At 42.8% G+C, this 22727-nt stretch overlaps 2 protein-coding genes and 1 non-coding gene across 8 annotated transcripts in view; all 3 read left to right on the top strand.

Moving 5' to 3' along the window:
• Window positions 1-2500: 2500 nt before the first annotated feature.
• Window positions 2501-12775, top strand: RPS7 (ribosomal protein S7). The gene is made up of 7 exons (XM_005289644.4): window positions 2501-2576; window positions 3288-3369; window positions 3843-3914; window positions 6571-6714; window positions 8836-8900; window positions 11324-11474; window positions 12659-12775. The coding sequence occupies exons 2-7, from the start codon at window positions 3295-3297 to the stop codon at window positions 12734-12736; spliced, it is 585 nt and encodes a 194-aa protein (XP_005289701.1). The 5' UTR covers window positions 2501-2576; window positions 3288-3294; the 3' UTR covers window positions 12737-12775.
• On the top strand, window positions 12327-12538 carry LOC112058965 (small nucleolar RNA SNORA73 family). The gene has a single exon (XR_002888143.1). It is a non-coding gene; the product is annotated as a small nucleolar RNA SNORA73 family (small nucleolar RNA).
• Window positions 12776-12923: 148 nt separating the features above from the next.
• COLEC11 (collectin subfamily member 11) overlaps window positions 12924-22727 on the top strand; it is a 50366-nt gene continuing 40562 nt past the window's right edge. For 4 of the 6 annotated variants that reach the window (XM_042848744.2, XM_042848743.2, XM_065587726.1 and 1 more), the window contains exon 1: window positions 12924-21523. The gene's annotated coding sequence lies outside the window, so the exon portion shown is untranslated. Of the gene's footprint in view, window positions 21623-22727 lie in introns of all 6 variants that reach the window. The other 2 variants (XM_065587724.1, XM_065587723.1) reach the window with 2 other exon arrangements.

Raw genomic sequence — 22727 nt, 5'->3', positions numbered from 1 at the left:
CATCGGCTGCCGCTGGGAGTGGTGCGAGGAGTGCCAGGAGCTGGGAGTCCTGGTGCCACAGATCAAGTCCGACGACAACACCATTGTCACCCTGAGCACCCGGGGCATGTTGGAGAGGACCCTGAAGGCCGCCGTCCACTCGCTGTCCATGGAAACCCCGAAGCATAAACCGGACCAGGGTAAAGCCTTCGAGTTGACCAGCAAGTGGGATGCCAGCAACCACTTCCTCACCGGGAGCAGCTTCATCCTTTTCGCCGACTGGCGGTTCATCCACCATGCCTGGCTCAACTGCATCCCACTCAACGGCGTCGTCCTCCATGGGAACTGAGACAAGCGTTGCAGGAAGTGCGGCTACTCCAACGAGATCCTGCCCCATGTCCTGTGCAGCTGCAAGACCCACTCCAGGGCCTGGCAGGTGCACCACGACGCCATCCAGAACTGCCTGGTTAAAGCCATCGCACCAGGCCTGGGGGAGGTCGCCGTGAACTGCGCCATCCCCGGTACCGACAGCCAGCTGCGACTTGACGTTGTCACTGATGAGGCCCAGAAAAAGATCATCCTCGTTGATGTCACGGTCTCCTTTGAAAACAGGACCCCGGCCTTTTGTGAAGCCCATGCTCATAAGATGGAAAAGTACGTTCTCCTGGCTGACACCCTGAAAGCAAAGGGCTACGAGGTGCAGATGAACGCCCCGATCATCAGAGCCCTGGGCACCTGGGACCCCTGCAATGAGCATGTGCTGCAGACCTGTGGGATTGGTCGACGCTATGCACGGCTCATGTGGCGCCTCATGTTCTCAGACACCATCCGATGGTCCAGGGACATCTACACCTAGGGTGACCAGATGTCCCGATTTTATAGGGACAGTCCCGATTTTTGGGTCTTTTTCTTATATAGGCTCCTATTACCCTCCACCCCCGTCCCGATTTTTCACATTTGCTGTCTGGTCACCCTATCTACACCGAACACATCACCGGCCACCAACGGTAGCAGGAGGCGTGAGCCAGAGCAACATCGTGCATTGACTACAGGAAAGGGACCGAGAGACTTTTCCATTGTTCCATATGAACTGGAACTATAAACTCACTGAACGTTCAATCTCACCAAATGAGGGTCAATCCATTCTCATCATTGTATCGACTCATTATACTCCACACATGAACATAGCCATTATATGAACAACATACCCTCATATCTCAATGCCTGTACTTTGACCCCTTAATCTTTTACCCCCAATCGGGGATATTGCAGATTATGTATTCCTTAGGTCATCCGATCTTAAACCAAACTTTGCAACCCTAGATAATCTGTAAATTATTCCCCCATAACCAGAAACTTCTCCGCTTAAACTCTGTACCATTCACTTTTTTTCTAAACATCATCTTAATGACATTTTTAATTCATTTGGGAGTAGCGGATTTGTGAATTCTTTAGTGTCTAGTGGAACTGGTTTTGGATAGTTTAGATGGATGCTCAGGGTAGGGGTGCTGGAACAATTTTTATAATGGGGGTGCTGAGAGCCATTGAACCAAACTGTAAACCCTGTATATGATGGAAACCACTTCAAGCTAGGGAGTGTGACATCATCCTCCACACCCTTAGTTTTAGCATTTATGGCTCAGGGGTTGGTGTGCACCTATTGTTAATCTGTAAAGAGAGATAGGGCTGGCTTCTGGAGGCTTGGAAGGCAGTGGCTTGTGTTGCTAGAAGCTGGTGGTGTTGGGGGAACTGACCCACAGCAGGCACAGACAAGGCTGAGAGCAGGTACTAGGGAAGTGCCACACAACCATGGGTACCATCACATTTCCCACCTCTCAGTGCTCTAACCACTGAGCTATGGGTTATTTTATTGGGGTGGGGGTCCTTTAGTCTCTCCCCTTGAAGCTGTTCCACTGTGGATTAAATGAAGTCATTGGAGGAAAGCGCAACTCTGTAGCTTCATGGTTAGAGCACTTACCTGGGAAGTGGGAGACCCAGGATTCAGTTTCCCTGCTCCAATAACTTTATATACAATTTATTCACAGTGGAACAGCTGTAACAGAGCTCCCTGTAGACTAGGAGCATGAAAGGGGCTTGAATTAACATAAAATTATAGAAGACACTTAAATCTGCTGAAGGGCCAGAAAAAGAACATAGCACAAGCGTGGCAGGGCCCTGGCAGCCCCACATGGCCACCTGCATACAGAAAAGAGGAGCCTTCTCCCCATCTTCCACACCCCTTAACTTGGTAACAGTGAGAGGTGCTATTCTGAACTGCACACACGCGCCCTGCGCCAACATCGTTCCATGGCATGGCGACTGCGCATGCGCCCTCCTGCAGCCTCTGTTCCATAGCTTCATCCTGGAGCCACGGTCTCCTCAGCCGGCTATGACAACACTAATCCGCGCCCATGCCAATAGCTGAATTCCCCTGTTCGGCTTCACTCTGGCGGAAGTGGCTCTGGATGCTATAGGTTGGACTGCCCCTCTTCCGCGTTTGGCTTCAGGTCTGTGTGGGCGGGGCGAGTCCTTCCCGGGCCGGGACTTGAGCAGTTCTCGCGAGAGCTCTCCCTCTTCCTAGGCCGGCGCTGAGAGAGGTAGGTGCTTGAGGCCGCCGCCGCAGCATCGCGTTTTACCCGCTGTCCTCGCAATACCGCGCCGAGCGGGCACCAGCCCCTCCGGCCGGAGGAGTCGGTTGGGGATGCGTCCGATTAGCGGCCTCCCGCGGCCCGATGGCCGCCCGGGGACCCGACACACCCCGCCTGGAGCCGGGGGTACCCGGCCCCGCGGAGCCTGTCTCCTCCGGGCAGAGCTAGGGCCTCCGTCCGGGCTCGAGTGGGGGGCCGCGGCTGTGGGGCTTCTGAGCCGGGGGCCTCCGTCCAGGCCCGGGGTCTGTACGGCTCCACTAAATTATGGGCTCAGCGTGTGGGCTTCTGCCGGGCTCGGGCAGCGGGGGAAGGGAGCAGCCCCCCGACCCGTCCCCCTCGAAGAGGCGGTGGCCCCTGCAGCGCGGCGTGGCCAGGACGCTGCTGGCCCTGGTGCGGACCTGAGGAGAGGCTGCTTCTGTCAGGAGCCTGTTCCCAGAGAAATCTGACCTGTGTGACTCCACTGCTCGCTTTTCCCCCATGTGACCGCTTTGAACTGTACGCGGCTTGTGAAGCTTCTCACCTCTTCTCTCAGATCTGACACAGGGATGAAGGGCCTAAATCTCTGCCGTGTCCAACTAACAGAAAGCCCTTGGCTCTGCATTGTGGCTAGTAGTCATGTGTCTGCTGACAATTGAGATGTTTCTGTTCTTTGGGTTGTAGAAAGGCCATGTTCAGTTCTAGCGCGAAGATTGTGAAGCCCAATGGTGAGAAGCCAGATGAATTCGAGTCTGGTATATCCCAGGTATGTCGGTTTGCCTCCACTGTCACCTAATAACTTGAACTAAAAAAAAACTAGTAGAAGCACAGGTATAGTCGTAGCTTAATTCAAAACTGACCTTTCGATTCAAAACTGAAGTTGAACTTCCCGAATAAGTCTCAGTTTCCTAAGGAATATAGGAATTGCAGATTTTTTGCTTCATATTCATATAACAGATTCCTTATGCTTCAGAGGGAAGTGTAAGAACTAGCCAATCATGCAGTGAATGATGTATCCATTTTGGGTGGTGAGGGTTAGGGTGTTCGTTCGTGACCCCATGGATCAGTTTTTTTTTGTCTGGAAACAAATATATACAGACCGTTTATAGCAGATGATTGCTAAGTGTTTAGCAAACTAGTGCATGTACACAAATGCACCAGAAAGTAAAATGTTGTAAGAGAAAAGGCAACTTAAAATTGTCAGTAATCAATATTGTTCTCGCTAATTGTTCTCTGTAGGCTCTCCTGGAGTTGGAGATGAATTCTGACTTAAAAGCTCAGCTGAGAGAGTTGAACATCACAGCAGCTAAGGTAGGTTTAATATCCATTTCAGATAGATCCCAACATACTGAATTGTCAGTTGGCAACAAAGTCAGTCACCTTTTTTTGGATGGGGTGCAAGTTTTTTTTTTTTTTTTTAAATGTGCCATGTGACGAGTGGTCAAAAAGTTTGAACTGAAGATTAATGCAAGATTTCATGGGATTGTCTTGCTGAATACTGTTGTGACTTAATGGGAGGAGGCAGACTTCAAGCTTTGTAACCCTGTTTACTGGAGCTGACTGCTGTAGCTTTTTGTTTAAAATACAGTTCTAGTCTGAAAAGTGACTCTAAAAAATGTCATTAGAGCTTCCACAATTCTGACTCCAGATAAACTGACCAAATTTAATAAGTATAAAACCCATTTCTAAGTTTGCAGGACTGGATCTGAAAATCCAAATGGCTTCTTGCTTGCTTTACTAACACTGAAGTTGCAATTTCAGAATCTTCATCAATGAAATGCAGACTAGAATTGTCCTCGTTTTATAGAACAGCTCTGGGGTGTCTAACATATGTCATATAATATTCATGTCATTATAAAAAAATAAACCACCAACTTGGACTATATAAAACGGGAGTAGATCAAGATACCAGTCTCTCATAGTCAGAGTAAGTGTCAGCTCTTCAAAGTTTAGTTTTAGTCTAGGATGTGATTGTAACAATGGCATGAGGCCGGTATTTTAAAAAAAAAAAAAAAAACTTCAGAACAAAATTTATTCAAATTACAAATTCTTTTACCAGCACTGCACAGCAAACCTGAGATTCAAAGGTGATCTTCATACGTAAGCAGTAATAAAGCTTATGCAGATTCTTGTCTCCCTAATGGTACCTGTGCAGATTTGTTGGGGTCTATACAGGTATTGACTGGAATTCAGTAAACAAATCTGAAGTTGCAAACTGAATTGTGGACTTTAGGCAAGAGGCTGGGGTGTGCACACTGACTTCTAATGGGGTCTGAATCTGTCTCAAGAAGCTTGCTCTTGAGAAGTTCAGTACTTGTGCCAAGAGGGCTGTTCCTAATGAGATAAAAGGGTCTGTTGTTGAACAGATTTTGAAACCGTGAGGACACAATGCATTTTAGTAAATGCAACATGGGCATCCAGTGAGGTGGGTCTCCTAGGGCTCTACCCAAGTAGCTTTTGGGAGCATAACTCTAAGACAGAGGTGGGGAACCTTTTTTCTATTAGGGGCCATTTACCCACAGAAAAAAAATAATGCGGGCCAGACAGTGAGGGGAGTGGGGGGGGGGAGGGAATAGACTTGGGGCTTAGGCTCCAGGGTGGGGCCAGAAATGAGGGGTTCAGGGTGGAAGGGGGTGTGGGCTCTGGGGTGGGGATGAGGGATTTGTGGTGCAGGAGGGGGCTCCAGGCTGGGGCCAAGGGGTTTGGAGTGCAGGAGTGGGCTCAGGACTGGAGCAGGGGGTTGGGGTGTGTGTGGGAGGAAATACAGGGTGCAGGCTCTGGGAGGAGGCTGAGGGCTTTGGCAGGAATGCTGGGGTGCAGGCTCAGGCCAGGCAGCACTTACCTACCTCAGGAGGCTCCCGGTTGGGGGCTAAGGCAGGCTCCCTGGCTCCGCGTTCCCGAAAGCTGCCGGCATGTCCTAGGCTGAGACACAGCCAGGCAGCTCTATGCAGTGGCGCTTCCCATGCCTGCAGCTCCCATTGGCTGCAGTTCCTAGCCAATGGGAGCTGTGGAGGTGGAGCTCAGGACAGGGGCAGTGTGCAGAGCTTCCCTGAATGCACCTGTGCCTAGGGGCTGCAGGGACATACCAGTCACTTCCAGGAGCTGCACCGAGCCAACGAGTCTCTTTCCCCCCCTCCCCCTCCCCAAGCCCCTCCGAAGCAGGCTGAGCCAGTGCTTGCGGCTCTAGCCCCACGGGGGGTGAAGGGGTGGTGGAGGGTGTTGCTGAGGCTTGGGGCTTGTGGCACAGAGATTTGCTGTAGGCCGGATGAAATTAGGCAGTGGGCTCAATCCGGCCCACAGGTTCCCCACCCCTGCTCTAAGGAGTAATGACCTAGAGTCCCATTCCATGATGTTGGAGGATAAGCTTGTGTCCAGCAGTAAGGCTGGTGAGGGAAGCATCAACTTGATCGCATACTGGGGAGATAAACCATTCAGGACACAATCATGTTACCATGTTTATAAAAGTATTGGGGGAGACAAAGTACTATTGAAATAGCAGTGCGGATCTTGGCAAATCAGTAGATGTGACTGACTGAGCTACCTTTTAATATTTGTATGAAGATGTTGTGTGGAAGATAGTTAATGGAGGGTGTTTAGGCAATCAACCTGTTTGTGTTGAATTTTACCCTTCATGTACGCTGGAGGTTACATTACTTTTATTTGAAACTTGATCTCAGTACCAGCCCCATGCAATTCTGTTGCACTGGAGACCAATTCAGTCTACATATTGATGTCTACTTGTGTGAGATTTTTTTGTTTGAAAGGGTAGGTGAATTTGAATTGTAATTAGCGATAGTCCCATGACATGTAGGGATACTAGCCTAATGGGTTAAAAGGTTGTTCGTTTTATGCAGCAATTCACAATAGCAACAAAATACATAGCAGCAAAGCTTGCATGAGAAAACCGCCATTATTATTATTTTTAATGGATTTCATCTTAAGTGTATATTTTTGTCTTCTGTCTTAGGAAATTGAAGTAGGGGGTGGTAGAAAAGCAATCATAATCTTTGTACCAGTTCCTCAGCTGAAATCTTTCCAGAAGATCCAGGTCCGACTAGTTCGTGAGCTGGAGAAAAAATTCAGCGGCAAGCATGTGGTGTTCATTGCTCAGGTAAATAGTTGATTATTTTGTGGTTTATCACTCTGTATGTGGCATATTGATGCTCTGAACCTGTTGGGGCTGGGGAGGTAAACGTATCAAATGTGTGTTGTTGTTTTTTCTAGCTGTAGATCAAATACCTTTCCTAGACACTGTCAGTCTGTGGCTGCACATAAGTCCCAACAGCTTGCATAAGTTTACTTTAAGCAGTAGAGAAACTGTATAGGATGGTTGAACAATACTCTGAAAAGGAGAAATAACATCTAGCTGGAGTAGAGTCGTAGAAGTAATAAAACTTAAGCAGGAAAAATGTAAGCATGGTATTTTTGCAGACTCTACATGAAAGTAGAATAAAAGTAAGCTTTAATACAAGTGGCAGGGAGAGGGGGAGTTTTATTTGCTGTCTTTAAAGTGAAAAGGAAGAACCTAAATCTTTCTCTGGCTGGAATACAATAATTTCAGATGGGGCGATGCTAGTGAGAGCTGACTTCCTTTAATCTTAAAAACCCACCCCCAAATTTAAGCCAAGAAAAGCTTTTTGAGATGGGACTAGATGTATGGGAAGCTAGCTTTAGGAAGAGAGCAAGCTCCTGGAGTTCTTATTACCATGAGGATAACTTTAAATGGATGCATGTGGTTTTCTTAATAGTTATGAAGGCTACCCTTCATCTGTGAAGGGAAGAAATCCATTTTTTGTATTGTGGTTTAAAAGGATCAAAATACCTGAATTGAATTTGTGTGACTGGGTATATTCTGCACAATAAAATGCCTCTGCTAATCCTCCACTTTAAACTTTAGGCTTTCATGCTCATAAGACAAAGCTGTGTGTGAGCTATAGCATAACACAATAACAAATGTATAACACTGTTAATTATTGAAATCTTTAATGGTATAAAAAGGGTGACATGTTTTAAAGGAATATAACAAATCATACCACTGTTTGTGGAGTACTTTAGAACATTTGTCTTCAGTGGTAGTGGCTTGGCGATAGCAAGCATGAGAGTTCTGGATACTGCCAAGGTTCAGAGGGCTTGTCTTCACTATGGGGGTAAGTCAACCTAAGTTATGTTACTCCAGTGACGTGAACATGCTACTCCAGCGACGTAGCTTAGGTCGACTTACCCCATTGTCTTCACTGCCTTGCATCGATGGGAGACACTCTCCGGTCAACTTCCCTTACTCTTCTTGGAGAGCTGGAGTACTGGGCTCGACCAGAGAGTGCTCTGCTGTCGATTTAGCGGGTCTTCCTTCACTAGACCCACTAAATCAATCCCTGCTGAATTGATTACAGCAGCAGTGATCTCCCCATAGTGAAGATGAGCCCTAGAACTCCTACCTTCCTAGTTAAACAATGAAAATTCTCACAACATAAGATAAGGCTCCCTATGAGGAGTTGCACTGGCTTAACTAAAGGGATATATATATTTTTTTTAACTGGTGTAGACTTCTGTGTGGACAGTCTAACTTAAGAATCCATTTAAGGTAAATGAAAATCCATTACAACTATTAGCTAAACCAAAGTAACATACGTGTCCACATGGACAGTCTGCACAAGTTTAACAAAAGCGGTGTAAATATCCCTTTAGTCAAACTTCTACAACTTCCTCATATAGACATAGAATAGGTGTCCAAAGATCTGACACCAGAAGCAGATGAATAACAATCTCCAGAATAATCTAGTGGGAAATCACAATGTGCAAAACTCTCTGCAGTGTTTTTTAGCAACTATTTCTAGAAAAGGTTCTCTCTCCCTTCCCCCTCCATCCGCCGCGCCCCCCTCCCCCATGTGAGTGAACAGATTATCTTGGCTACTAGCTTTGTTAAATACAAACTATTCTCCCCAAACCTCTCCTTCTTCCCACTGAACATACTGGGCATGAGAATTTAAGTTTGTAGTGCATTGCTGAAACCTCAGAAACTGACTTTGATAAAGCTCAACTTCTATAATTGGAATGTGCTTTTGGGTATTTCTTGAGCATTCCTTGATGCTGTGTGGAAACAGTTGTGGGATTTCTGCAAGAGAATGGTAACCCTTGAAAGAAAGTCATATTTATGACTTCAAATCTGAACATCTCTGATTCTGAGGATCTTGACTAAATGTTTCATGAGGCTTGGTATCCCTTTCCTTCACAGAGAAGGATTTTGCCCAAACCAACAAGGAAAAGCCGTACAAAAAACAAACAAAAGCGTCCCAGGAGGTAAGTAAATCTTACGCTGCTGAAATGTGTGCCATTTCTCTTTTATATGACTTGCCTGACTGCCATTTTGATCATATGTAAAGGATCTGAGAAAGATCACAAAACAAATACGCTGGGACATTGGATCTGCAAAGATTCTTCCTTTTGGCATGTAAGGTTAAGGTACGAATAGTGCCCGTTATCATCCCATATTTCTATGTTCTACCACATTGGCTTAGTTGTCAATTCTGAGATTTTTGGTGTATTTCTTTTTAAATACTTGATTTGCCTGGTTTCTGGCCTTACGTGGAAACTGACAGTGCATTCCGAATATGTTGTACACATTTTCCAAATCTTTCCATCTACATCCAGCACTCTTCTTTTTCCGGTAGTTGCTAGCAAAATATTTGCCAAAAGCAAATTACAAATAACTAACTTCTGTTTTTTGGTCTGCCCAGCCACGGTTTTAAGATTGCCTCATTGTGGGCATCTTGGAAAACAGTGTATGTAAACTGAGTAACTTAAGTGGGTTGGATTGGGTTCCCCACCCAATAACTTGTTCATCTGTTGTAATGCTAGCCTTGGAACAGATGAACATCCAGGGAATGGACATTAACTCTTCATCTGTACTGCAGAGAATTCAGTCCAGGAATTACATGCTAGCTAAATTCCCTCTAACCTGTGCAGCAGGCTATCAAGGGCCACGCAAGTGGGAAGAGGCGCCTTTGCCCCGGGCTGCTGCCATGAGAGAGGGCTTGGGGGAGTGCCCTCCCCTGGGGCAGCCTGCTCCCCAAACCTCTCATCCCTGGCCCCACCCCAGAGCCCGTACCCCCAGCTGGAGCCCTCACCCCCACCCGAAACCCAAACCCTCTGTCCCAGTCCTGAGCCCCCTCCAGAGCCCTCACTCCCCATTCCCCAGCCCTGAGCCCCCTCCCACACTCTGAACCCTTTGGCCTCACCTCCATATTGGTGCACATAACCATTCATTCTGCACATGGATGTTAAAAATTAGAGAACACTGCGTGCTAGCGATAATTAGGCAAGGTAAAATTTGAATGGTGATCACAGTGTGCGTGACGAGGGATGTAGATACATCATACCCTTATGTTTTGCCCCAAGAGATTTGATTGTTGTTTGTGCAATTTTTGGATATATTCACTTTTGTAGGTGTGTTGTTGTTGCTACCTGAGTGCGTGGGGAAGGAGGCTGGGCTTGCATGGGAAGCTGTGATCCAGGAGGGAAACTTTTTTTTTAATTCTGACTTGGGGTAGAGAAAAAGTCATCACTCAAAAATAGTGTCATTGGCACTCTGTTCAAATCTAACAGTTTGCTTCTGTTAAACATTTTCTCTAGCCAGTTGGTCTGACTGAAATTGTGGACTGTCTACGTTCACTGAGTAATTTGCACTTGGTGTTGGTTTCATTCTGGGATACAATCAGTTTCACTTCAATTTTAATCTCAAGGATAATATTTTATACACTGATTTTGGAACATATGTAAATAGGTATTCAAAGAACTTCATAGGGCACTTAAAAGGAATTTGTGATCGAAGATGTAGAAAACTCTCAGACACTGCACCAATAGGGCTGTATAGAGGGAAACTTGCATTATAGTTCCCTTGAAACTGCAGACGCTGTTCTACAGAACCTGCTAGATATCTGTCTGTGGTCCATTACAGAATCATCTCGCACACTGCAAGAAGTGGGGCATTGGAGGGGAAAAACCCAATATTTTTGCTAAAATGACCGCTTCACACATTCTAACTTAATGCAGTAAATACACTCTTAAAAGTAGTATCCCTTAAATTCTTCATTTGAGGAAGTATTGGTCACACTTACAGGTGGCACTGTATATAAACTTAAACTTGTATAAATACAACTTGCTTACACTGAATAGTGAAGCATCGATAGAAATAGTGCAGTCTCAAATATCACTTTCACTACAAACTGCTGAGTTATATTTTGTACTGCCATGTCCCTGGCTCCTGGAATAGCTTCTGAGATGAGTTGTGACCATGCCACAATTCAACTTGTTGATATGGTGTAGTACGGAATTCATTTTAACAGTTTATTTACTAGCCCATACATTCCTTTATCCCAGGAATTGTGGTATAATCTCTTTGGTAGATTATAGGGGAAGTATATTTTATAGTTGTCAGACTAAACTTGCCAACCCCTTGAAGGTTTAAATCAGGAGTTCTCAAACTTGGGGTCGGAACCCCTCAGGGGCTTGCGAGGTTATTACATGGGGGGGGGGGGGTATCACAAGCTGTCAGCCTCCACCCCAACCCTGCTCTGCATCCAGCATTTATAATGGTGTTCAATATTAAAGTGTTTTTAATTTATAAGGGGGGATTGCACTCGGGGGCTTGCTGTGTGAAAAGGGTCACCAGTGCAAAAGTTTGAGAATCACTGGTTTAATTAATTTAAAATACTGCATTTCAGCCGTACACTTACTGCAGTGCATGATGCCATTCTCGAAGATCTGGTCTTCCCTAGTGAAATTGTGGGCAAGAGAATCCGCGTGAAACTAGACGGCAGCAGACTCATAAAGGTCCATTTGGACAAAGCACAACAGAATAATGTTGAACACAAGGTAAGGAACAAACTTTATACTCTTCTCTGTAACACAAGGGTTGTGATGAGTCATAGCTGAGTGTAAAACTCAAAACTGCTGCAGTGGCAAGGGTGTGAGAACTATGCCCTGATTTTTTAATTACATTTTGGACTAAGGAGACGCTAATAGAAGGTTTAAAATCAAACTTTAGTTTGACTGCACTTGACTGCTTTACACTCTGCTTTTTGGTTAGCTGATTTGTGGTGACCTTTTTCCTACTTGCTCCCTCTTAGTATGAGTGATAGGAGATGGGCTTTTTATTTAGAATAAAACACTTGATCTTCAAAGCCAAGGCACATCATGGGGTGGGGAGGCAACATATCTGTGTGGCTCATTTTCAGCTGCCTTGTGGATTGAACAGCTCTGAAAGTCTGAGTCTGTTCTGCTGGCAAATCTATATGATTGATTAATGGGTTGAGTCTTAATGTTCTGCAGAACATTATCATCTCCCACATAAAGAATTCTGGGAAGTAATCTCTGTATGGAAGAATTTTCCTCATACCACCTTATCTTAAACCAAACTTTGCACCCTCGATAATCTGTATGTTATTCCCTGATAATCAGAAACTTCTGCGCTCAAACTCTGTTCACTAATTTTTTTTTTTTAACATCTTAATAAAATTTCACTTAGTCTAATTTTTCAGGAAATGTGGCTTGGTTAGTGCTGGTACATAACTTAAAGAAAACGTGTTTAAAATGAGTGGGAAGCCTGTCCTTTCCTGTTGATATAGGATTTCTTAGCAGTAACTTAAACTATCCAAATCAAACTTGTAATAACATCAATTTTGAATGCTAGACTAAATTAGTTCCTGAATGCATTTGTCATCTTCACCAATATGGTCATCCATTGAGGTTACTTGTGGCTCTGTCCAAGTGGTATATGGGAGCATAGCCCTAAGTGCAGTGATATACAATCCCCTTCCACAGTGTTGAAGAGCAAGCCTGTCTCTGGTTCTAGAGCTGATGAGGACAGCATCCTATATATTTTTATAACTTCTCCGTCTCTAGACAATTACTGAGGAGAAACTATGCAGGTTGCAACTTGAAACATACTATAGTATGTGAAAACATTATCTACTATTTGAACTGTACAGCAGAACATGCAGCTTTTATAAAACCTATTGAAAGTAAACTAATGCTGTTAAACTTGACTTTCTTTCCAGGTGGAAACATTTTCTGGTGTCTACAAGAAGCTCACTGGCAAAGATGTTATTTTTGAGTTCCCAGAATTCCAGCTGTAAAGTAAAAGAATGACTGAATAAACAGTTTAATTGTTCATATTTTAAGCAATTTCATTAAACTAAACACTTTTATAAAAGCACACTACAGAAGGAGGAAGTAGCTGACATAGGTGACTGGTAATAGCTTGGCTATGGAACTTTCTAGTTTAACTGAGTTGCATCTATTAAAGTAGGTAAGAACTCATGTCACAAGTACCTAATGGTAACTAGGTAAGAGACTTCAGTTTCTAGGGGACATGTCCATATCCTAAATCACACAGAAAGCCTTGGTAGGGAAGTAAACTAAACAGGCCTAAATAATAATCCCTTTTCTGAGGATGAATTGGTCTGGCAAGGTTGTGCACGAAACCTTTAAACTCATGAGTTTTTTGCATTTATTTAAGAAACTCAGGTAGAACGGAAACCTACAATTCCTGAGGTTGGTGGGAACATTAACCTACATAATAAATACTTGACTTTAGATATGACAACCTTGTATGGGGCGGAGGCAGACAAAACTCCACGTGCTTATGGAACACAATTCTTAAACACCTATTTCAAAGGTCACAGGGATGAAATTTAAGCAGTGTTCTTCCCTGCAGATTAAGCTGTCTTGCTTTGCTGTAAATTGCAAAACTACTACTAATGGGAGAACATCGAACTACAATGCAGGTTTTGTCAGTCCACAGGTTCTAGATCTACTCTTGCAAGTCTGTAGGACATCAAAATAGATAAATATGGGTTTCTAGTTGCTTCACAGCTGGAGGGTTGTGCTAGACCCTGGGAGGTTGGTCAGTGGGATTTGTTTGAAGTGGTGTGGGGAAGCCTACATTGTTTACCTCAACAGCTTGAGGCATTGCTAATACTTCTGAAAGACAGATGGGCCACCTCTGAAATGGGTGACTTTTAAAAGTGTACAAGCAAGTCTAAGGCATAGGGTGACACTCCCAGTATGTAAACAATAACTGTCTTCCTGTGGGGTGGGGACTGACAGTTGAAGTCACTGGGAATCTGAGTTCCTAGCTAAGCAAGACTTCACTAAATATTAGGGCTGTCAATCACGATTAATTTTTTTAATCGCTTAATTGTGTGATTATACAATAATAGAATACCATTTATTTAAATATTTTTGGATGTTTTCTACATTTTAAAATACATTGATTTCAGTTACAACACCAAATAGAGTGTACAGTGCTTAGTTTATATTTATTTACAAATATTTGCACTGTAAAAAACAAGAATATTTTTCAGTTGCAAGTACTGTAGTGCAATCTCTTTATTATGAAAGTTGAATTTACAGATGTAGGTGTGTGTGTGGTTTTTTTTACACAATGTAAAACTGTAGAGCCTACAGGTCCGCTCAGTCCTACTTCTTGTTCTACCAGTTGCTCAGACAAACAAGTTTGTTTACATTTGCAGGAGATAATACTGCCCGCGTCTTTACAATGTCACCTGAAAGTGAGAACAGGCATTGGTTCACATGGGACTGTTGTAGTCCGCGTCACAAGATATTTACGTGCCAAATACCCTAAAGATTCATATGTCCCTTCATGCTTCAACCACCATTCCAGAGGACATGCATCCATGCTGATGACGGGTTCTGCTCGATAATGATCCAAAGCAGTGTGGACCAACGCATGTTCATTTTCATCATCTTGAGTCAGATGCCACCAACAGAAGGTTGACTTTCTTTTTTGGTGGTTAGGGTTCTGTAGTTTCCGCATCAGATTGTTGCTCTTTTAAGACTCCTGAAAGCATGCTCCACCTAGTCCCTCTCTGATTTTGGAAGGCACTTCTGAAACCTTGGGTCGAGTGCCGTAGCTATCTTTAGAAATCTCACATTGGTACCTACTCTGCGTTTGGTCAAATCTGCAGTGAAAGTGTTTTTAAAACTAACAGCGTGCTGGGTCATCATCCAAAACTGCTATAACATGAAATACATGGCAGAATGTGGGTAAAACAGCAGGAGACATACAGTTCTCCCCCCAAGGAGTTCAGTCACACATTTAATTAACTTGCTATTTTTTAACGAGTGTCATGAGCATGGCCTCTGGAGTGGTGGCTGAAGCATGAAGGGTTATATGAATGTTTAGCATATCTGGCATGTAAATACCTTGCAATGCCGACTACAAAAGTGCAAATGCCTGTTCTCACTTTTCAGGTGATATAAATAATAAGCAGGCGCATTATCTCCAGTAAATGTAACCAAACTTGTTCGTCTTCATGAATGGCTCAACAAGAAGTAGAACTGAGTGGACTTAAAGGCTCTAAAGTTTTACATTGTTTTGTTTTTTTTGAGTGCAGTTTTGCAACAAAAAAACCCTACATTTGTAAGTTGCACTTTCACAATACAGAGATTGCACTGCAGTACTTGCATGAGGTGAATTGAAAAATACTAATTTTGTTTTTAGAATGCAAATAATAAATATAGTGAGCACTGTACACTTTGTATTCTGTTGTAAGTGAAATCAATATATTTGAAAATGTAGAAAGACATCCAAAAATATTTAATAAATTTCACTTGGTATTCTATTGCTTAACAGTGCTATTAATCAGTTTTAATCAATTATTTTTTTTCAGTTAATCACATGAGTTAAGTGTAGTTAATAGACAGCCTTACTAAATATCCATGCTACTTTAAACAGTTGACTGTCATCTCCACTGAATGTGGAGTAAGGCATCACATTTGCCCAGAGCAATATCTGATTTCTACTTTTGCAAGTGTCCTTCCTGTTGTTGCAATCGGCATTCAATTAGAAGGAAGAATTAACATTTACCTCCCTGTCTTCTAATCTATCTTAAGAGCTTTGGTGTTTAAAAAACAGGGCCCATGGGGAAAGCTTACTAGCAAACATCTTTTCCTAGCTATTGAGTGGCTCCAAGTGGATCCTTTCCTTGGCCATTCTACAGTTTGATTTTACTGCCACCTTTTTTTCCCCTTGCTCCCATTTTCCACTGTCTTAGCAATCTGTTCCTTTCCTGAAGCTGTGCAGGAGAAGGACTTTGTTGCTTGCAGCTTGGGTTCACCCAGCATGCCCTCTCTTAGTAGGACAGAAGCAGCCTTGTATTCTATTAAGAGGCACCAGCTGCTCACTGTTATCAATACTGCTGAAGGAATGGAACAATTCTGCAGCAGCAAGGGAACTCCTCAGCATTTTTGTGGGTGTTAGTGTTTTTTCCCCTTTCATCATCCCCCCCACCCCCTGGTGCCTGGAGTGTATAGGGCACTATCTTACCTTCAGTGGAGAGGGCCAAACTCTACTTCTAATTGTGGTGGTAGTTTATGGGGTATAAATTTGACTATATGCTACCATCTAAGCGCATGATGCTCACTGATTATATGAGGGAAATGTACAGGAATCAAGGGTGGAATTGGCTTGAATAAGTGCCAGTTAATACAGTGTCAATTGAGGAAAATATACCCACCATCACTACTTCCCTCTTTCATGTCTGTCTCCTGTTCTTCCCTGCAGTAACTTAAAATTCTTATCTCCTTGGTTTTAATCCAATCCCTTTTTCATTTCATTCACTAAGACTATTAGTGATGTCTAATGAAGTGTTTTGGATTTCAAATTTTATGCTCCAATTAAGTTAATAGAAGACAGGAGCCCTAACATTGTCTGAAGCTGCCTGTAGACTCACAACAGCATCACTGCATTAGTTCATATTTGGAAGGCTTTTAGCAGCCTAGAAACTTCAGAATGTAGCATCCATTATTAATAAAAACAAATGTCCCAAAGGCCACAAATACAAGCAGGTTGAATTTGGTTTCTGAGCCATCTGTTGGACAGTCTTGCTACAAGGATCAAGAGTAGCACCTCTCTTCTTAAAACATCTTTAGAGCAGTGGTTTGCAACCTTTTTTTTTTTGTGGGCAGGCCCTAAATGGAGGTGTGGACCCCTTTGGAAATCTTAGACATAGCTTGCCCACTGTGATAGAGTGTGGGCAGACACTTGCCTGACAATTGAGGTTGATATTTGGGAAGGCAGCGTGTTCACAGGCAGGCTAGTAATGGGGTTCTCCTCCTCTGTGATCAAAATTGCTGGTTTTGAGTCAGTAACCCTTTGCAGTCTCATCAGCTGGTAGCTTGCCTACTCGTTAAGGTGGAGTGGGTCGAGTGTGTGTGTGTGTGGGGAGACCTTGTCTCTTACAGAAAACTTCTGACAGAGCAACATGTTCAAAGATTAGTACATCTATGTATTGCAGTTCAGATGTGCAGGCCTCACTCTCAGCATTCTAGTTGCCCACTAGTACTGTAATGTCTGAGCATCTCACAATTTATAAACTCTTTATTCCCACCCTGTTCCCCTGTGAGATAGGGAAGTGCTATTATCCCTTGTGCTTTAAGTGACTTGCCCAAGGATACATGGGAGACCTTGCTCTTACTAAATCCTATGCTAGTGCCCTAACTACATCCTCTTCATTTTAGAAAGCTTGCAGAACCTTGGAGCTGAATTAGAATTTTATAAATGGTTTACAAATAATTTATATTAGGTTTAAAAACTGGCACAATCCCACTCTAATGAAATCCCAGTAGACTAGATTGTCATTAGCTGTAACATGGCTGAGTAGGTAAGGACTCTGCCCCCTTCCTGGCCACACTGCCTCAATTGCACCTTTGGCCACAAGTTGGGTAAACAGGATCCATGGAAGTGGTTCTCATGCTGAGGAAGTGGGTAGAGCTGTAGCTTTGGCATGTCTCCCCTTGTCCCTCTTGCACTGATTACTAGAATTGGACAGAGGAATAAGTAGCACCCTGAAAAGTGCTGCAGTAACTTACATTACACTGTCCCAGAGTAAGAGGGGGGGAGCAGGGGAAGAATTGACACTCAATGTCTCCTGGTAAGCTGTTCCCTACACAAAGTTGAGCCTAACTGCTTCCTCTAGCCATTGTTTGGGTTTGTGGACTCTCTTGTGCCCTAGAAGAGGAAAGTTTCTTACTGGAAGATTTCTTTCCTCACAGCACGCAAATGCACAGATCCACACTGCCCCATTAATTACTGCAATCAAGTTTCTCTCTTTTATGGGCTTTGCAACAAGTTGCTATAGTCACAATTAAATGATAAATTTACTGTTTAGCCAGCAAGCGCTCTCAACTGTGGACAGTATTGCACTGGCAAGCTCTTCAGGAGGAAGCACGTCCCTCTGTGTCTCTGACTCAGATTTGATTTGTCTCCAGAGCAGCAAGGGAGAGACTGGGTATGTCTGCACAGCAGTTGTGCAGGTGCTTCCCATCATGGGTAGACAGACACATATTAGCTCTGCTAGAGCTAGTGCGCTAAAAATAGCAATGTGCTGGTGGTGGCTTGGACTAGCCATCTCAATATGCACTTGGGGTCACATGGGATCGCACTTGGGTGACTGGGCTGAGCTGCCCCTGTGGCCACACTGCTATTTTTAGTGAGATCTGCTTGAGCTATCGTGTCTGTATAATCATGCTGGGAATTTGCTGTGCTGACATACCGTGAGGGCAAGATTTATAAAGGTATTGAGGTGCCTAAAATTGAAGATAGGTGGATATTCAATCTGCAACTGTAGGCATCTCAATACCTTTATAAATCTGGCCTTAAAATTCAGTGGTTGTTATATTAACCTTTTCCTTCTGATATTTTCCATGTTTGTAGATCCGTGTTGGTAGCAATGGTGGGAATACTAATGTAAGATCAGCTTTGTTTGTTTCCCATCGTAAAATGGGGATGATAATACTTATCTCACAGGTGTATTAATGCTTATGAAATGTTCTAAGATCCTCAGAGGGTAGGGTCCCAGATTTATCCCCAGATTTTTCTTGGCTCTGAATAGCCCTCTATCTCAGTGGTTCTCAAACTTTTCTACTGGTGACCCCTTTCACATAGAACACCTCTGAGTGTGACTCCCTCTTATACATTAAAAACACTTTTTATATATTTAACACCATTATAAATGCTGGAGGCAAAGCGGGGTTTCAGGTGGAGGCTGACAGCTCGTGACCCCCAGCTTGAGAACCCCTGCTCTACCTGCTATTATCTATTTCCTGTATTGCCATTCTTATCTATTACAGTGCTTTCCTATCTGCTTCATGCAGGGCCAAAGTGTGTTTAGATACTGGCCCAAATGAAGAGTAGCATAGATTTGCACTGCCACAGGGTGAGCACAAGACGGTACATTCCTTTTCTGAATGGCCCAAAGGGCAGGGGTTCTGCACTGGCTGCACCACAAGCGAGCTGCTGCACAGGAGGGCAGGATCACAGAGCTGCTGCCTCCCTCCCTGCCCCTTTGTGTGGTGCTGAGTGCCCACAGAAGAATAGAGGGAACAGTTACTACTCTCTGAAGTACTGGAATTGTATTTGTGACGCTCTCACCAGGGGCAGCGTGGTTAAAACTGTTTGATTTATTATTTTAAATAGTTGAAAGTGGTTGATGGGTTTTGTTCCCTAGGCAGAACTTTCTCCATAGGGTGTGATCCTGCACTCCATTGACTTCAGTGGGAGTCGTTTCAACTGGGTTAAGATCACCCTCAGTCTTTTCTATTTATTTATTTATTTATTTTAAGAAGTGGGTTTAGGGGCCAATCCTTTATTCCATGTGCAGGGTGAACTCCCGGTGATTTTTGGGAAAAGCACCTTCCAGCTTTCAAGTGGTTTTGTTTGATTATTTTTTCTTCTTCTCGTTTCCTGCTAGGAAATCTGCCCTTACCTCTCCGTTAGAGAAACCATTTCTATCTCCTTAAATGAACCAAAGTCATTAATGGTTTCTCTTTCTTTTTTCCCCCTTTTCTTGGGAAAAAAGCACTCAGGAATGCATTCTCATTACAGTGCCTGGTCTTCCCCTTAGCACTCTTTGATTTTAAAAAAAATTTTTTTGCTTCTTTTATTCAACCTTTCTATATTCTTATTTACTTGTAAATCCCTTAATGTTTAATATCTCCTTTGCTGCTAACTTTCTTCAAAGATTTTTGATTCTCTTTATACTTCCCTTCTTGTCTCTCAAAGTTGTCTTTATGTAGAGAGATTTAAATATGTATGTAAATATATGTTGCATTTCTTCTTCAAACACGATCTTCAAAGACTTGAACTGAATTCATTTTGCTGCATTCTCTATGTCAAACAGTTTCCTTAGCATTCTATTGGGAGCATTGCTATTTGGACCCAATTCTGTGTAATGCTAATTGCCTCTTTATTGTCATTGAAGTCAGTGGCACTTCTTACGTAAGTAAAGGTAAATAGGATTAGACCCTTAATTTGACATTGTGGCCTTTCTACATTTACATTTGTATGTCCCCTCTCTTTGAGCTTTTGCACTGACATAATTTTACCATCATCTAGTCAATTATTGAATAATAATAAAAAAAAGTGGGTTGTTTGCCAGGTTCCAGCCTAATGTGGAAATTAAATAGCCAAGAGATTAAACCCCAAGGATCTACATTTATAATGGAAAAAGCTGTTCAGACTTTTAACTCTAGCTGTGCAGTTGATCTTTCTGTAAGAAACTTTACATTGCAAGTTACCAACAAATGTACGAGCCCTTTGTTAGAGACTAGTTAATTGTTCGTATAATGTGGGCCACAGTTGTTGGTTGTGGTGACAAAAAGGGGGGAGTAGGTTTTTTTTAATGAATCTGCCTTTGCACATCCAAATGGCTCCCTAAGGGCTTTGTTAGTGATACTGACTGTACAAAAATGCACATGAGGCTTAATCCTGAGCTGTGCAAAGCATGAGCTTGACAAAGCTTGTGCAGGTGTAGTGGGAAGGGAGACAAAGGTGTCTAAGTCACCTTTTATGTCCTCCTTGATCATCTGTCCAACAATGGCCAAGATCAGTCAGAATGCAATGGACTTATCTCTGATCGTCCCTGATGTGCCGCCTGTGCTGAGGGTAGGAGAGCCAGCGACAATGACTTCAGAACACCTGAGGATTCCCATTGGCAAGGTGACTTTTTGGGTGTTCCTTTAGGACCATGGGGGGCAAATCTGATGCTTAAAGTATGTATGAATTACTTCTCTCGGCACTGAAGTGCCATTATATACCGAAGGGTTAAAGTGTGATAACTGTTTAAGAGTGAACAGCAACAACATAATAGACCAATTCAGGAGTTATACTGTAGAATTTCTGAATGTTCTACTCCCTCAACAGGCATGGAACTTCCCTTTGTCAATGGGTAGTTCCATATGGGTAAAGAAAACAGAAAGGCTTGGAAGAGACCAGCCATGTGGAGAATTGAGTATTTACATTATTGTGCAGTGTGTGGAGCTTTTGCTCTTTAAACAGTGGCATGCTTTACTCCAGAAGTGAAAAATACTGTAGCCAGTTGCAAAAATAGGTGAAATTGGGGTAGGCAAAGAATGTATTAATTACATACATTGGAATTTTAGTAGGACCCTTGACTCACCATCTTTTGAATATCAGCTGCTGAAATTAAAGCAATGCAGGAAAAGTTGTGCTCTGGTGCAAATGTGTATGTGGTTAGTTGGATCTAAATGGTTACAAAGGGGTTCTCTGTTAGTGAGGGGGAGGGGACAGTGAGAATGCATTCCCAAAAAAGTACATTCCCAAAATAAGCAGCTTACATCATAGACCTCTTCAGTTTTCCCACACTTCTTTCCTAATTATTGTGCTGCAGGACAGCTGATCTATTTCAAACAGGAAGTTGTTTACAGATAACACTTGCAACTGTTCTGTCTGATTTGTTGAACTGTCCAAAAGCAAAAGACAACATCTTTTCAAATTAAAAACTGTCAGATTTCTGTAAACAGCAGCATGAGGGTCATCTGTGCAATTTCCCTGCAGGCAGAGTGTGCTCTGCAGTCCCCATTTTCTCAGCAATCATAAGGTAGGAGAGACTTTTGTGGTTTTACTGATTAGAAGCATGTAAGGAGGAAAAAGTCTGGATGTAAGATAGATACTGGACATGTGAGTGGCAACATTCGAAGTATGTCTGACAACTGGTGTGGGTTAGGTGCAGGTTAAGAAACAAAGTTTGATGTACTGTATTCTGAGAGAGAATGTGGACCTTACTGCTTGCAAAAGCCTGATTTAGCTAAAAAAAATCGCTGTTTAACTTTGGGTTTGTAAGAGTGTCAAAGATACTTCTGAGCAAGAGAAAGCGAATTAAAATAAGATTTTTTAAAATTTTTGTTTTGTTTTTAACAACTGAAATTGAAATGTATTAACTTTTCATAGCCACTGGTTCTGATTTTAGTAATTTTAGCATAGCATGTTTGTCTGGTTAGAACACACATGATTTAATTGCCAGAGTGGCAGGAGAGAACTGGCTGTGATTCTTCATAACATAATCAATATAGCCACGTAAGACTAGAAATGCTAAACACATTTCTCAGTCTCTCTGTCTGTTCTGGGGCACCAGGATGTCTTCATCTATTACGAAAGATGAGTTTATAATATAGCCCCCAAAGCAAATGATAGAAGACATGTGGCAGTGGTGTCATACTGAAGTAGACTGTAGAGGATCCAATAATGACAGAATACACCAATGGCTAGTAAAGGGGTAACTCAGTAGAGATTGAGTCAAGGATAATTAGGACTGGGATTAGTGGTATATTGGATAAAGGGAAACTTTATTAAAATGAAAGGTTCATATATATGCAGCTTATAGATGTGGATATTGGCTGTGAGGTTTGGGAGGAGAAACGTTTCTTATAAAATTGAGTATCTAATTAGAGAAGTGAAATGCACCACTTTATTTTTCACTTCTCATACAAAGAAATAAAAGAAACTCCTGAGATTAAATGATTACAAATTACTAGTCACTAGTTACTCTGAAAATGTAACTGAAAGATAATAGCAATTTTTCTATTCTCAGCAGCTGGTTTTTGGAGTATTTTGGTGTTAGATATTTCATATTTACGAGCATGCTCATTTAAAGCAGTAAAGATATTGGAGGATGTAAACCAACCATTGATTTAAAGAAAAGATAATTGATGTCATTTTTATTAATCAAATGCCCAATCTTTCTATGATATCACTTATTAAAAATGTCTGTAAAATTTTGATTAAGATGCCTAAATGTATATTCT

This window comes from Chrysemys picta, chromosome 3 (assembly GCF_011386835.1).
Source record: "Chrysemys picta bellii isolate R12L10 chromosome 3, ASM1138683v2, whole genome shotgun sequence".
Classification (NCBI taxonomy): Eukaryota; Metazoa; Chordata; order Testudines; family Emydidae; genus Chrysemys; species Chrysemys picta.
Note: the sequence above shows the minus strand (reverse complement) of the source record. Positions and strands in the feature narration are given on the sequence as shown.